At 44.3% G+C, this 16,191-nt stretch overlaps 1 protein-coding gene across 2 annotated transcripts in view; it reads left to right on the top strand.

Moving 5' to 3' along the window:
- The window catches only part of itsn1 (intersectin 1 (SH3 domain protein)), a 35,779-nt gene that overhangs the window by 17,124 nt on the left and 2,464 nt on the right, over nt 1–16,191 (top strand). For both annotated transcript variants that reach the window (XM_079279694.1, XM_079279693.1), the window contains exons 18-44: nt 310–446; nt 537–847; nt 1,218–1,606; nt 3,157–3,395; nt 3,560–3,734; nt 3,830–3,916; nt 4,143–4,291; nt 4,653–4,732; nt 4,822–4,994; nt 5,091–5,136; nt 5,259–5,380; nt 5,552–5,687; nt 5,837–6,031; nt 11,229–11,350; nt 11,480–11,586; nt 11,731–11,832; nt 11,969–12,050; nt 12,529–12,627; nt 12,722–12,805; nt 13,103–13,186; nt 13,584–13,715; nt 14,631–14,711; nt 14,860–14,981; nt 15,160–15,242; nt 15,326–15,409; nt 15,780–15,844; nt 16,064–16,172. In XM_079279694.1, the coding sequence (XP_079135820.1) occupies nt 310–446; nt 537–847; nt 1,218–1,606; nt 3,157–3,395; nt 3,560–3,734; nt 3,830–3,916; nt 4,143–4,291; nt 4,653–4,732; nt 4,822–4,994; nt 5,091–5,136; nt 5,259–5,380; nt 5,552–5,687; nt 5,837–6,031; nt 11,229–11,350; nt 11,480–11,586; nt 11,731–11,832; nt 11,969–12,050; nt 12,529–12,627; nt 12,722–12,805; nt 13,103–13,186; nt 13,584–13,715; nt 14,631–14,711; nt 14,860–14,981; nt 15,160–15,242; nt 15,326–15,409; nt 15,780–15,844; nt 16,064–16,172 (3,595 nt within the window). The remainder of the gene's footprint in view (nt 1–309; nt 447–536; nt 848–1,217; nt 1,607–3,156; nt 3,396–3,559; nt 3,735–3,829; nt 3,917–4,142; nt 4,292–4,652; nt 4,733–4,821; nt 4,995–5,090; nt 5,137–5,258; nt 5,381–5,551; nt 5,688–5,836; nt 6,032–11,228; nt 11,351–11,479; nt 11,587–11,730; nt 11,833–11,968; nt 12,051–12,528; nt 12,628–12,721; nt 12,806–13,102; nt 13,187–13,583; nt 13,716–14,630; nt 14,712–14,859; nt 14,982–15,159; nt 15,243–15,325; nt 15,410–15,779; nt 15,845–16,063; nt 16,173–16,191) is intronic.

Below are 16,191 nucleotides of genomic sequence, written 5' to 3'. Positions count from 1 at the left end.
TTGTAAATTTAGACGGGGGCAGATGGCGGTTGCAAACGATCAGCGGACGCGATCCATTCTCCGTGAAGTCGCCCCTCGCTCTGCTGTTGATCTCGTGCATCACAGGACAGATTTGCAGCATCTTAAGCAGCAGCTCAGAGTCCTCGATCAACCTGGTCTTAAAAGAAGGGCGGAGCTTGCCTTGTTCACCTGACTAATACATACATGCTGCTGTTGATGTTGTTTGTTGTTGGTGATAACCCGTAGCAGCCGGCCCTCTGACCCCACTTCCTCCTCCTCACCCTCCTGTAATCTAATCGTGCCTTGCAGGAACTGAGGGAGATCCACATCCGGCAGCAGAGGCAGAAGCAGAGGGAGCTGGACGGAGATGCGCACACACTGACACACGCACACGCTCACATACACACCCCGATCGAGAGGAAGTCTGCTGAGCTGCAGGACGGCAGGTGAGAATGAAACGCACTTGAATAATATCCAAGGCGTTACATGAGAATAGACGGGTTAATTACTTCATACGGCTCTCTGCCTCTCATCAGGTCGTCAGAGGAGGCTGTGTCCTGGAGGGATGAAGCTGCAAGCTCCGCCCCCAACGCCCCGAGCCCCCCCTCCATCTCTGCACCCCACGCCTGGCTGAACAGAGTGGCTCAGGAAGAGGAGGAGAGGAAGAGGAGAGGGATGGAGGATGAGGACGAAGAGGAGGAGGAGGAGGAGGAGGAGGATGATGAGGAGGGCAGGAAGGGAGCAGGATCGGCAGAAGAGATGGAGGATGAAGGGAGAGGCAAGAAGGACATGCAGGAGAAGCTGAGCAAGCTGTTCAGCCAGCCGGCCGACCCCTGGGCTTCAACAGGTGTGTTATGACTGTTAGACGGTATGAACGGAGCACAAGATCCCCAAAGACATCTGTAGAAATACGTCCAATTACCAAAAGTGGCATCTTCACTTAATTCCAGAGTTTCTGGCAGAGTTTAAGCAAGAATTTAGGACACGTTAACAGGTAAGGGTCGGAGTTTGAATGTAAAGGTTCTGCACAGTGATTGGTGTAAAAGATCTGTAGTCCATAAAGGAAGAAATAGACTCCAGCACACTTCGAAATTTACAAATTGAGTGGAGGAAGGAGTACACATCCGATCCTTTACTTATGTTAAAGATATACCGTATTCTATAAATACTCCATCTTTATGTGTTTATTCAACTTTAGTTTCTCTGTTTATTTACAGGTGAAAAGGCTCCGGTACCACCAGGTCGGTTTGACCAGAAGGCTCCGGTACCACCAGGTCGGTTTGACCAGAAGGCTCCGGTACCACCCGGTCGGTTTGACCAGAAGGCTCCGGTACCACCCGGTCGGTTTGACCAAAAGGCTCCGGTTCCACCCGGTCTGTTTGACCAAAAGGCTCCGGTACCACCCGGTCTGTTTGACCAAAAGGCTCCGGTACCACCCGGTCTGTTTGACCAAAAGGCTCCGGTACCACCCGGTCTGTTTGACCAGAAGGCCCCCGTCAATAGCTTCGACCAGCAGCCGGTGAAGGTGGTCTACTACAGGGCTCTGTATCCATTTGATGCCCGCAGCCACGACGAGATCAGTATCGCTCCCGGAGATGTAATCATGGTATGTAGCACACGCACACACACACACTCGGTGCTCGTACACTCGCATCCTCCAGCTACAAACACACAGCGGCACGAGGAGGAGGACGGGGCTGCAGACTTTGGTCGTGTGAGCATCTGCAGGTGCAATAGTGGCAGTTTGAGTAAAATGAGTTTACCCAAAATAACACAATGACTTTGTGTGAACAGACATTTTATTTGTTGTTTTCTAGTGTGAGTTTGTGTGTATGTGTGTGTTTGTTTTATTAAAGCCTCCTGTGTGTGTGTATATGTGTGTTTTTCTCGTTGACTGTCTGAGTGTGTGTGTGTGTGTGTATGTGTGTGTGTGCGTGTGTGTGTGTGTGCGTGCGTGCGTGTGTGTGTGCGTGCGTGCGTGCGTGTGTGTATTAACTGTGTCTTCTCTCCTCTGCTGTGCAACCCTGAAGGTGAAGGGGGAATGGGTAAGTTCTAGCCCCCGCCCAGTGTTGTGCCTCCACCAATCACAAGCCAGCTTTCATTTGAACTCTTGCTGTCATTGGTTCATCTCATGTCATCTCCGTGTTCGTTCATTTGCCAGTGAATGAACGTCTTTGGCTCTTTTTTATTTTTTAACCCAATCATTCTAATCAGATCTGTGAATGTTGTTTTGCTTTTATTTGTGTTCACGGTTTATGTGAAGCGTCATGAACGTGATTAACTGTGAGCGTAAAGCTTTGCGATGTTACACTTCACAGTCGGATCTCTGAATAAAGTATTTGGTTGAGGACGGTCCTAAAATACATACAGAGTACTTCTCTGTCGACTACTTTGTGAAAACATACTTTGTCTCCATAAATATACTTCGACATGATTAAGATAAGACGTTGGATGTAAACCTGCCAAGTTTTACAACAAACATGGTGGAAGGAAATGAAAATAAACTCAATATATTATTTAATTGGTAGTGAAGGGCACAGCCACAGGTTTTCATCATGAGGTTATTTATAGAAGGAGAGCAATTGATTAGGTCGACGGATAGTAAGAGCCTGTAGTAATCAGCCAGAACACAACAGTAACAGTTAACAAATGTCAAGTTTCTGTGTTTTGTCTCACTCAATTATGCACTAATTTGGTAATTCTGCTTCCTGGAATTCTGTTGTACCGTGAATCTGAACACACACATCTCTGTTGATTGGTGTCCCTTCCGAGATTCCTTTCCTTGCCTCCTCTGCTCGCATCTCCTGTGGGCGAGGCGCAAGGAGTCGAGGCAACCGGCGTTGGAACAAACAGCAGCCGTCATTCTAAAACGTCAATAAATAAATATGATGCGTTGCACAGCTGCATCAGCGGTCCGTTGTCACGCCTCCTTTATGTGTCACGGATGCCGAAAAGACTTCCGCAAAGGATACATCAGTGTGTCCTCGCTTATAGCTCCTCAAGATATATTTTAGGAATCGGGACGTCCTTCAAGATGAACCGCTTAGATCGATTTCCGGGTCACAAGCCCACCGAAATGGATAAATGAGAAGAGAGCCCTGTGTGTGTGCAGTCATGCCCCGGCGTTATCTTAATCCCGCCCCTCTGCTCTCACAGGTGGATGAATCCCAAACGGGGGAACCGGGTTGGCTGGGAGGAGAGCTCAGGGGCCGGACTGGTTGGTTTCCAGCCAATTACGCCGAACGGATACCGGACAGCGAAGCACCAATCAGCCTGCGTGCCACGGCCTCGGCCCCGCCCACCGCAGCGCAGCAGCCAATGTCCACGCCTCCCCCCGCTCCCGGACACGCCTCCGCGTCCTCCGTCAACAGTAACTGGGCCGACTTCAGCACCACGTAAGTACCGCTGGAGTCAATATAACGAGAAAGAAAACCTGTTCGGGGATCCATTTACTCACTGTGCTGTTGATTGATTCACTATTCGCTCCGTTCCAGTGTCACCATTTTGAGTCTTGCATGAAGTCCATTTTCACTCCTCTAACATATGAGTTTTCTTCCAGTTGGCCCTCCAGCACAGCCAATCAATCAGACAGCGAGGGGTGGGACGCGTGGCCGACCTCTTCGACCAATCAGAACCCTTCGCTCAGTGTTCCGTCAGCGCAGTTACGACAACGCTCCGCCTTCACACCCGCTACGATGACCACAGGCTCCTCCCCTTCTCCCGTGCTGGGCCAGGTAGGAACCTAACGAAACGCTGAGGCTCTCATCTCCGTTCGTCCGTGAACATCTGAACCGATGGGTGGTGTTCTCTGTTCTCTTCTGTGTGTCAGGGGGAGAAGGTCGAGGGTCTTCAGGCTCAGGCTTTGTATCCATGGAGAGCAAAGAAGGACAACCACCTCAACTTCAACAAAAACGAGGTACATGAGCCTTCTTCCATGTAGATTCCATTCAACGCACTCTTTTGAGTTGTTGACTATTGTGTCTTTGTCAATCAGTCTGCATCTCGCTTCTGTTTCAGTTACATTTGTATGTTTTTATTCCATTTCATGTGTGTTTTTGACGTATGGCGAAGCTTCATTTGCAAAGAGAAAAGGACATTCGGTGAAGCCCTAACTGGCAGTGTTGTTGTTGTTATTGCTGCAGATCATAACCGTGTTGGAGCAGCAGGACATGTGGTGGTTAGGTGAACTGCAGACCGGACAGAGAGGCTGGTTCCCCAAAAGTTACGTGAAGCTCATCTCCGCCACCATGACGCCCCCCCCTGGTGCCGCGCCGCGGATCAAAAACACCAGGTGGGTTAAAATGGAGCATCGAGTCAGAACTGAAAAACACTGAATCGTGTTACTACAGCTGTCATCTCACAGCATTTAATCCTCTCAGAGGGAGTGACGCGACAGATCTTCAGACGGGACCTTTTAAACTCAACTCCACAGATGATTGTTCTGATGATATTCTGGTTATCAGGCTCTTTATCTGCTGTTCTGAGCATAAATCCTCATAAATGTCTCAGTAGAGAGTGAAAAATCACTTTTTACAGAAGTTGCATGACAACACTCATCATACAAAGGATGATTCTTATATTAGTTTATTAAATATGTTGGGCTGTGTTTTGTATAGAGTGTAAAGTATTGTTTTTTCTTCCTTCTCTTCTAGTGAGTCTGGAGTATCAGAAAGCCCCCCCAATGGAAAACGTCCGTCCCCTTCCCCAACAAAACCCTCTGAGTCTGGAGAAGGTGACGCACGCAAGCGCCTACAAATGTATTTATTTCTTTTTTAAAGTTCGGTGAGTAATTGTCATTGACTCCGCCCCTTTTGTGTGCAGAGTATGTGGCCATGTACACCTACGAGAGCAGTGAACAGGGGGACCTGAGCTTCCAGCAAGGAGACGTGGTCATGGTCACCAGGAAAGAAGGGGATTGGTGGACGGGCATGGTCGGGGGCAAGACGGGCGTCTTTCCCTCCAATTATGTCAAACCACGAGACTCGGCCTCAGAGGTGAGAGCTCGGTCAGAACATATGAGCTAAACCAGAACTCTACATGTGTCTTAAGGTGAATATTCATAATGATTGTTATTGAAACTTTGCCTCTAGGCTTTGGGACCAGCAGGGAAGACGGGCAGCCTGGGTAAGAAACCAGGTGAGCTGCCAGTGACTAATGCTGTCAATAGTTGTTTCAGTTCAATTTCAAAATGAAAGCCAAATACTGAACCTCATCTTCTTCTTTCTCTCTCTCTCTCTCTCCCCCTCTCTCTCCATCAGAGATCGCTCAGGTGATCGCCCCCTACAGTGCGACAGGAGCAGAGCAGCTGACGTTGGCTCCGGGACAGCTCATCCTCATCAGGAAAAAAAACCCGGGGGGCTGGTGGGAGGGCGAGCTCCAGGTATACGAGCACAAACTCTGAATACATGCACAGAAATGTTCATCATGCAACATACACAGAGAGTTTATTCATATCTAATGTTGAAGTAGTTTGATTTTTACCTCTTTGTTGTATGTCATATTTATTATGGGAATGTGAGGACTCATGCGTCCTGTGTTCTGATTGGCTCAGGCTCGGGGGAAGAAGCGCCAGATTGGTTGGTTTCCGGCCAACTACGTGAAGCTGCTCAGTCCCAGCACCAGCAAGACGACGCCCACAGAGCCCACCCCTCCAAAACTGGTTACGGCCGGCACGGGTCCTCACACAGGTACTCCCACAAAATACATGCACGTGTACTGTCTTTAATATCCTGCAGCTGCCTCCGCAATACGCTGGGAAAAACACAGTGAATCGCAGGGTTCCTACGCAGTATGGAAAAATATTTATTGCCCCCCCCCCCCCCCCCCGGTCCTGCAGTGGTGTGTCAGGTGATCGGCATGTACGACTACGTGGCCCAGAACGACGACGAGCTGGCCTTCATGAAGGGTCAGGTGATCACGGTGCTCAACAAGGACGACTGTGATTGGTGGAAGGGAGAGCTCAACGGGAGGGAGGGTCTGTTCCCCAGCAACTACGTCAAACTCACCACAGATACCGACCCGAGCACGCAGTGTGAGTACACGTTCACACACACGCACGCACACACACACACACACACACACACAACCTCACATGAACATACTCGATAGGAACAGTGTAACACTCACACACCCCAGAGCCAGGTGAGGAGATGCTGTCCCCTCTCTCTGTGATTGGTTTCACTGTGACACTCCTTTGGGCCTCTTTGATAACCTCCCTGTCATGCAACACCTCTGGGTGGTGTTTGTATAGTGTGTATGTGCATGCACGTGCGCGTGTGTGTGTGTGTATTTCCTTCAGTGTAAAAGTGTTTCCCTTCTTCCTGCATGTGTCCCTTCAGCATGATCCACCATAGACTTAGAGTTTCTAGAGCTGAGCGGAGAGACAAAATGTGTCTTTTTACTATAATAAATATTCTAAAAACATTATTTATAAGATTATAATACAGACATATTAGGACACGTGAGCACCTTCAGTCCTGCAAATACAGCTAATCATTTATTTACTTGTAGTGGAATCATATCGTTCCATTGTTTTACAAAACTAAAAGCTTCTTATAATGACAAAACTGAAACATATCATTCGTAAAGTAAAAATATTCTTACTGTTCTGCCGATAGAAGCTTCTTCACACTGCTCGCTCTAGATCCTCTATTTCTATGCTAGGTTAGAGCACACCGCCACACTCTGTCTTGCTGCACGCTCCACCCACCTAGCGCCCGATTGGTTGTTGTTGTTGTTGTTGTTGTTTTTGTTGATGTTGTTGTTGTCGTCCTCTCTCTAGGATCATATCATTACCCAGAACCCCCCTCTCCTCAAAGCCCTCAAAGAGACCCACTAGGCCACGCCTACTAGGCCACTCAACCAATGGGACAGCAGCAAGAGGTCACATGACCCGGAAATGGCGACTCTCCACCAATAGAAGCCAGAGACAGACAGACTGTAACGTTAAAAAAGAGAACTCTGTCTGTGCTCGGCTGTGACTGGACTTGGCCAAAACTCTGTTTATCTAAGGCTCTGGCTCCAAACAGCACTGTTCCAGCAGGAGGGAGATCAATAGTCAGGACTTTCTTCTTCTCTTCTCCTCCCGTCTTTTCAATCCTTCTTCTTCTTCTCTTTCTGTTTTAACGGTTCAGAAAGGCGTGTTCGATAAGGGAGGGGGAGAAGAAGAAGAAAAGGGAGGAGACACAAAGACTATTGAGCTCCTTTCTCTCAGATTGGACTGATGAACATGTTTTTGACTGGATCACAGTGACTGTACACACACACACTCTCTCTCACACACACACGCACACATACGTCCACACACACGTTAACATACGTCCATACACGCAGCCCTGTCGTAGCATGGTACGTGTGGCTTTATGGGAGATTCTGTCATTAGAATCAGTAGCTCAGCTCATCCCGCTCCCTCCTGTAATTTTTTTTATATTTCTTTAACCTCCCATTGGTTGGGCAGCTTCATTCACCTGTCAATCAAAGGCGCTGGCTCCACCCCATCCCCTCACTAACCCGCTCCCTCCCCACAGCTTCACAGAAAGACCCACTATCTGCTGGAGGACACGTCTCAGTGTCAGAGTCTCCTCTCCTCTCAGTGTCAGAGTCTCCTCTCCTCTCTTTACATCTCCTCTCCTCAAAGCCAAAGACTCCTTCTCTTCTCCTCCTCCCCCGGAGAGGAGAGGAAACGAGGCAGTATTGAGACGCGTCCCACAGCAGTTGAGTGCTAAGTTTCAACCCAGGGTGCAGCTCCCTTCTATGGTTTTCCAGCTAGCCTGCTTCTCCTCCTCCTCCTCCTCCTCCTCCTCTTCTCTTTCTCTCTGCTAGGGAAGGAGGCATAGAAGGGAGCGAGCAGCTGGAATGGGACTCAGCCCCGTAGCACAGGGCTATAAATGGAAAGCCATGCTGTCACTGCTTAGCATACGAGCTAACCAAATTACACGCACACACATGTAAAATGCAACATGGTACAGAGAGTTTGCACATGACCTGAAACAGTGTGCACACACACACACACACACACACAGTGATAATGTTTTTATCCGTTGTAGTTTTAACATTCTGAATATGTATTAACTTTAACTGATCAGTTTTATGTTCCGTTGTTGTTATTTTTGTTTACATGTTTATTGTTTTGTCTGTTGCTATGAGGATGAGATGCTGTCACACCGAGACCGGGATGATGAACATTTACACACAACACAGAAAACGAAATGTAGGGGTGGAACTATTTGTCCAAAAAAAAATAAAAATGGCCATCGTCAGATCTTTGAATCATTCCAGTTAAAATAATATTTTAACATTTTGTGAAATGCATTTATTTGCTTTCTTGATCAGTGTTAAATGAGAAAATCAACGACACTCTCATGTCTGTCTGTTAAGTGTGACGCTACAGCCAGGCAGTGATTAGCTTAGCTTAGCTTAGCATACAAGCGGAGGCAGTTGTAAACGGCTAGCAAAATAATCCTAAAACACCTCTAAAGTCAGCATTTTAACTCCCGTAAAACTACATGTTTTTACATTTGTGTTTGTGCAGCGATGAAACGAGTATTATTGTTAGCTTGTGTATTTTGGAGCTCTGGAAGCCATATAAGCTGCCTCCAGTGTTTATGCTAAGCTAAGCTAATCAGGCTCTAACTCTGTATTTAACGTACAGACATGAGAGTGATGTTGATCTTCAAATCTCACACAAGAAACGCGATAAGCATATTTCCTAAAATGACGAAGTCGTCCTTTAAATAGCTCGGCTGGTTTTTAGTTGTGGCTCAACAATCACAAACTAGTGATATCTGTTTTTAAGTCATTTGAGCTTTACCTCCTCGAATCGTCCACACTGTGATGCAGCTTTTGAGTGTTTTAGCTCGTTGTCACCAGACTTCATGCACACAAAAAGATGATTTTAAGTTTGCTTTTCCCACCTGCTCTGCAAAACCTACTGTATAAAATCATCATGCATCAATTCACCCCTACGAGTTATTAAAAAACTGAAGTTTTAAACTCCTACTAGATAAAACCATCCACGCCGAGAAGCTGTCACGACTCGGATGTTGAAGCTGCATTTTATTTTTAACAGTTAATTCCCATTAAATGTAATTAGCTGAAGATCCTCACAGCGCTGCTGCGAGTCCGCTAAAACACCATCAGGTTATCAGGTCTGTGTTGAGCGACAGCGAACTAACCAACAGCATAGTCCCACTTCCAAATAATATACATATATACTGTACATTACCGCCCGGTGTATGTTCTGCATTTCCCACAGCAACAGACGAGTGTTATGCTGGCGGCCATATTACATTTGTATTGTTTGTGTTTTTGTTTATCCAGATGACAGTATTTTTTAATGTTTACCCTCAGAAACACAAACGATTATTGAACTACGCAACGTTTTTTATACAACAAGCAATAGAGTTCTTATTATCGTGTTATTAACCTGCTTGGATCCCATTGGCTCCTCGAGTGTGTCAGTATTGGAGGTGGAGGTCTCTGATTGGGCGGTGAGTCAAAGGCCGTCGGTTGGTAAACAAAGCTGAGACTGGAGGCCCTCATTTTGGGTTTTGGGAGGTAAATATAAACAGGTTGGGGGTTTCTTTCAGTTTGGTAACCGATGGTCGAGACTTCCTCACAGTCGGAGTATTTTAGGTTTGAACAAAGACCCGCCAAGACCAGAGCCATGCAGCAACATCACACGTCCTAATAATGCCTGTTACTACACGCTAACACTCCCACCTGCAGACATCTTCGTCCCTATTAGCGTTACCTTTACATCATTTTGGGGACTGCAGGTGGAAAGAGACCAGACTCTGGATTTTTTAACAACTTTTAACAGAACACACACACAGTTTGCTTTGAAGCGTGGCTCTGGTCTAGCTGGTTTGTTTAAAAACACACATAAATGAAAGCTGTGTATGATCTATAGTTAATCTAATGAATGGTAACGGTTGATGCTTCATGGGGATTATAAATAGCAGCTCTGATGAACGGACGAATGGATTAACAGCCAAATGTAACCAGACTGCACTTGGTGTCGAGAGAGTGAGAGAGTGAGTGAAAACGACGCATGAATGAGCAGTTTTATGGACGCGAATGGTCAGACGGATACACAAAGGAAGGAAGAGGATACTTGAATGAGCGAATGAAATGTGCAGAATGTCGGCGGTAAAACAATGTCCCGAGGTTTTATTGGTGGAGATTTTGATGAAGCGGTTGAATCTGACTGGTCCTGATGATTAAATGCTCTGAGACAGACTGCAGCCGACTGGCCTCGTTACTCTCACACACACACACACACACACACACACAGTTACTCAGTAGTGTACAATCTATCTGTCTTAAATGTAAGGAAGCTTAACTGGCGTTTGTTGATAAAGTTTTGAATTTAACACTTACGGGCCTCTTTTAATAGTTAGTTAAACAAATATTAAAAACAAAAAATACATAAAATGCATGTATTAAGTTTGTTAATAGTGAGCTAAATGACTTAAAGCTACATTTATCAATATTTTTAATCAATCTTGAGTGTTTTTGCAGCCGTTTTCAGCCTTTAAAGGCTGAAGAGATGATTTTACAAGGCATTAATATATCACAGCTGTGTCTGCCAGCTTGTTTTGTTGTTCCTTAAAAAACTGAAATGTTAGCACATCTAAATCTTTCTTTTGGACATTAGTAAACTATTGATAACTGCAGCAGAGTTCATTCACATCTTAGTCTGTTTGTGGAGAGAAATCAACTGATTCCACTGCAGATCTGAGTTGACAACAAATTCTAAAAAGCCTCCAACAATTCAGCTCTCAGCTTAAAACTATTTTAGGGAATAAAAGTCGTAAATATCTTCATATATACCTCACTGTCAGTGCAGTTTCACGTCAATATCCAGGTAGTTTCTGCTGTCTACAGTCAAAACTGAAGCCTCTTTGTATATTTAGATGTAAAAAAGAACCACGATCAAAAATATGAACTTTTAAATTCCTCTTACATTCCTCTTTAACTTCTACACGTTTACACACATATGTTGGACTTCTTCCTGAAATAAATACACATAAAATCACAGCTTCACTGAACACAGACTCACAGACGTTTGACTCAAACTTTGCTCCAGAGCGTTCCGCTGGTCCTCACGTACGTATTCTGTTGGTGATGTATGAATACAGGTGTAATAGATGTTTATTTATTTTCTGTTCCTTGCAGGACGTTTGATTGACGGCTGTGTGTGTGTGTGTGTGACGTTTGTCTTTCAGGGTGCGCTGACCTCCACCTGCTGGACATGCTGAGTCCCATGGAGAGGAAGAGGCAGGGCTACATCCACGAGCTCATCGTCACCGAGGAGAACTACGCCAACGACCTGCAGCTCGTCACTGAGGTGCACACGCACATACGGCTTCATGCGGCGTCGATGACTTATGTGTACTGTATTTACATCAATACAGAAATGTGTAAAGATACGTATTAATGCCCGTGTTTTGATTAATATCGGTCTCTGTGTGTTCAGATCTTCCACAAACCTCTGTTGGAGTGCGAGCTGCTGACGGAGAAGGAGGTGGCCATGATCTTCGTCAACTGGAAGGAGCTCATCATGTGCAACATCAAACTGCTCAAGTAAAGAGAAACACACTATTTGAAATATAATCCTTTTCCCTGATAAAATCCCAGAAGACCAAACTTCCCATCCTCTCTCTCTCTCTCTCTCTCTCTCTCTCTCTCTCTCTCTCTCTCTCTCCCCTCCCTCCCTCCCTCCCGCAGGGCTCTGAGAGTGAGGAAGAAGATGTCAGGCGACCGGATGCCCGTGAAGATGATTGGTGACATCCTGACCAACCAGCTGCCTCACATGCAGCCATACATCAGGTTCCGTCTGTCATCTTTTAATCCCGTCTTTCAGGGAGTCGCTTGATGTCTGTCTCTTTATCAACGCTTGTAATGTAAGTGTTATTGTTTGTCTAATTCTGTGATGATTTTATTTTGTGTGTGTTTTTGTGTTCAGGTTCTGTTCGTGCCAGCTGAACGGAGCAACGCTGATTCAGCAGAAAACCGACGACAGCCCGGAGATCAAAGACTTCCTGAAGGTACAAAAGTACACGAACACACACTTTATGTGTAGTATTTAACTTTGTGAGTGAGGAACAGAGGGTTGTCTCTGAGGTTAATTCAACACTCTGCATGAATTATTAAAAGGCACAACGAGCAGAGTGTGTCGGTCGCCCTCTTCCCCGGTTCAACGAGGGTTAAAAGGGTTAAAAACAGCAACATCTATTTCTATAAATCATGATCCGGTTACTCCAAATAATCCACATGTGAGCAGTTCCTTTAACTTCAGACATTAGGAAAAGGGTTCACTCAGCGTTTTATAGATATCATTTTTATTTTACAAATGAAAAGTCCACTCAAGCGTGAAAAGCACTGATTTCCGTCTCTCTCTCCATCTCGCTCTCTCTCTCTCTCTCTCTCTCTCTCTCTCTCTCTCTCTCTCTCGCTCCATCTCTCTCTCTCTCTCTCTCTCTCTCTCTCTCTCTCTCTCTTTCTTTCTCTCTTTCTCTCTCTCAGAGGTTGGCGATGGATCCCCGGTGTAAAGGGATGCCGCTGTCCAGCTTCCTGCTCAAACCCATGCAGAGAGTCACGCGCTACCCGCTCATCATCAAGAACGTACGTCTCTCTCACACACACACACACACTGAAGGACGAGTTGAGACTTTAAAAAAAATCACTTCTGATGTACTTTCTGTTCCCTCTGTTACAGATCATAGAAAACACTCCGGAGTCACATCCAGACAACAGCCATCTGAAGGCTGCTCTGGAGAAAGCAGAGGAGCTGTGCTCACAGGTGAACGCACACACACACACACACACACACACACACACACACACATTTATCCTGTTTATCCTGCAGTGCAAAGTAGGAAAGAGTGCAAATATAAAATATCAACGAGGTGCAAAGCCAAAACACAACAAGTGTCCCCCCGACGAAAAACACAGTGAAATCCCTCCACAGAACTTTGGATTCATGTGTGTCTGAGTTTATGTCGGTAAAAATCTGTTTGTATGTATGTGATACCTTTATTACAATATTTTTTTAAGTGCAAACAAATGTGTGTGTGTGTGTGTGTGTGTGTGTGTTTAGGTGAATGAGGGCGTAAGGGAGAAGGAGAACTCGGATCGTCTGGAGTGGATTCAGGCTCACGTCCAGTGTGAAGGCCTGTCTGAGGTAACTGTAACACACACACACACACACACACACACACATGTGTTTGCATTGTGTACTACACACCGGCTACACACTGACAACATGCAGCTCAATGAATGAATCATTGATCACTTTACGTTAAATGATTTCTGTAGATCTCATCTGAACAAATATTAACACATGAATAACCAGCAGCTAATTATTTTAAATATTTAGCCTTAATCGATGCAGGATAGGTTGGATAATAACTCCCAGTTTTATAGAACAACAGCAACAAAATATCAAGAACAGACTCATATTAAATCTATAAAAAGATGTGTATTACATTTGAAGATGTCACTTTAGTATTAATTCTCTGGTATTAATCATAATGTTAATGTTAATTAAAATAATCACCTTGTCCGTCTCTGTCCTTCAGCAACTGGTGTTTAACTCCGTCACCAACTGTCTGGGTCCCAGGAAGTTCCTCCACAGCGGGAAGTTGTTTAAAGCCAAGAGCAGCAAGGAGCTCTACGGCTTCCTGTTCAATGACTTCCTGCTGCTGACTCAGGTGATCTCACGCTGCTGCACCACAGTTCAGACGGAACATGTGACCACTGTAGTTCCTTTTTTCAGATTAAAACGAGACACGTTGTTGAAGATTAAAACAAACATTTTGAGCTTGTGACCCCTCACAAAAACCCACAACCCCTTGATTTTATTTATTTAATCGCACATAAAATAAGAATCAGAATCATCTTTAGTGGCTCTCTTTGTTTTGCATCTCTGACAATATATTACAGAGAAATATAAAGCCGGACAGATAAAAGTAAAGAATAGACAGGACTTATGTACACAGGTACAGTAGAGAAAATAGATATAAATATATAAATATAAAGTAACAATGACCAACAATAAAATAAGAAAATAACTAAACATTATAGATAATCAGAATATGCTAGGGAGCCTAAAAAGCTGATCACAGGTCTCCCCCAATTCTGATTTAAATGATGAAATAAAATAAACTGAATAAATGAACACTAAATAACAGAAAAACATAAAGCCATTAGAAAAAAATGAATAATTCCACGAAAATAACCTTTTTTAAATTTATTTTTTATTTTTGAAAATTAATACAAATTTGGTTTGAAGAACTACTTTATTCTTCTCAATCATCTTTATTATTTATTATCATTAGAGAGCGTTTAGAAGGGGCCGGACCCCAAACTGGGAACCAATGGAAGTACAGAAGAACTTACTGTATCTAATTATAAAGTAATAAAAACAATAATCTAATAATTAAAGTATAATAATACATCACAGATGAGGGTCATTTTGTTTTGCAAAACAAGCACTTTTGCTTCTGATTGATTATTTCTAGATGGTAGTGTTCGTACTTTTACTGCAGTACATAATCAGAATACTTTATGAAACATATTTCCCGTTTCTACATCCCTCTCTCCCTCTCTCTCTGTTCTTCTCTCAGGTGACCAAACCTTTGGGCTCGTCGGGCTCGGACAAAGTCTTCTCCTCGAAAACACACCTGCAGTACCGCATGTACAAGACGGTGAGACGACACACACACACTGTTAAACACACATGAAGCTTCACACACTCGTGTGCCTCTTAAAGTGAAGTAGAGTTTCTCTTGAATAGAAAGGACCGGCAGTAACTGTATCTCGAACTACTACTTTACTCTTTCTTGTCTCTTTCAGCCGATCTTCCTGAACGAAGTGTTGGTGAAGCTGCCGACGGACCCGTCAGGAGATGAACCTCTGTTCCACATCTCTCACATCGACAGAGTTTACACACTCAGAGCTGAGAGTATCAATGAAAGGTGATAGAAACACACATGGATCGACACGTATAGATATATGTAACTTTAGTATTTCTTAGTTATGGCCACCATTCCTGATCTTTGGTCTGATATTTTACTGCTTCATGTATTCTCTGGTCTCAAAATGTCGAAAGTTAAATTAAAAAGCATGTTTTCTTGCTTGTTTTTGTGTTTGCAGGACGGCGTGGGTTCAGAAGATCAAAGCAGCTTCAGAACTCTTCATTGAGACGGAGAAGAAGAAGAGAGAGAAGGCATATCTCGGTGTGTTTTCTTTCCTCCATCCTGAGTGTTTTGTTACAAAACAAACATTTTAACAGATTCATTTCTTCGTCTCTTTGTCTCAGTTCGTTCTCAGAGAGCCACGGGTATCGGGAGGCTGATGGTCAACATCGTGGAGGGAATCGAGCTCAAACCCTGTCGCTCCCACGGTACGTACACACGTTTAATTATGTATCTTTATGAAAACATGTATTTATAAAGTTTACATTTTCTTTCCTGCTGAACTAGCAATTGCTTCTTCATCGCTCTTTAAAACTCTTTGTCTCACTTTTGACCATTTATTATCGTGTAAACGCCGCATTCACCAAAAGCCCAAAGCGTGACTTGCTTTGGTCTTTCACTCGCCTCGTTGTGTTTTTTATTATTTTCAGTTGTGTATTTGAGTTGAATAAGATGAAAACAACCAAAATAAACCAAACCAACCAAGAGTTGAAGTTCTCTTTAACTAATCTAACTTGGCTGAAGTAGTAACTGTTTGTTATAAATATAAATAACATAAACAATTGTGTGTCTTTGCAGGAAAGAGTAACCCATACTGTGAGGTAACCATGGGTTCACAGTGCCATATCACAAAAACATTACAGGTATTCTTCTCTTTACAGCACATTCATGTTTTATATTTACTTCTGTTTCATTACTGTCAAAAGATCAAGAGACATTTACAAAGTCTGTTATTGTTCCTCTTCCGTCTCTTATTCTGTGATCCTCCTTTAGAGACTAATACACCTCAATAATCTGTGATTGTTAATAAATACCTTGAATGTAAGTGGTCATGTCACTCACTCTGCTGTTTCTCTCTGCAGGACACGCTGAATCCAAAGTGGAACTCCAACTGTCAGTTTTTTATAAAGGACCTTGAGCAGGACGTCCTGTGTGTCACTGTGTTTGAACGAGACCAGTTCTCACCCGACGGTCAGTCACAGTAACTGAT

The sequence above is a fragment of the Melanostigma gelatinosum genome (assembly GCF_949748355.1).
Source record: "Melanostigma gelatinosum genome assembly, chromosome: 12".
Lineage (NCBI taxonomy): Eukaryota > Metazoa > Chordata > Actinopteri > Perciformes > Zoarcidae > Melanostigma > Melanostigma gelatinosum.
The sequence above is the reverse complement of the archived record's forward strand: the minus strand, read 5'-3'. Positions and strand labels throughout refer to the sequence as shown.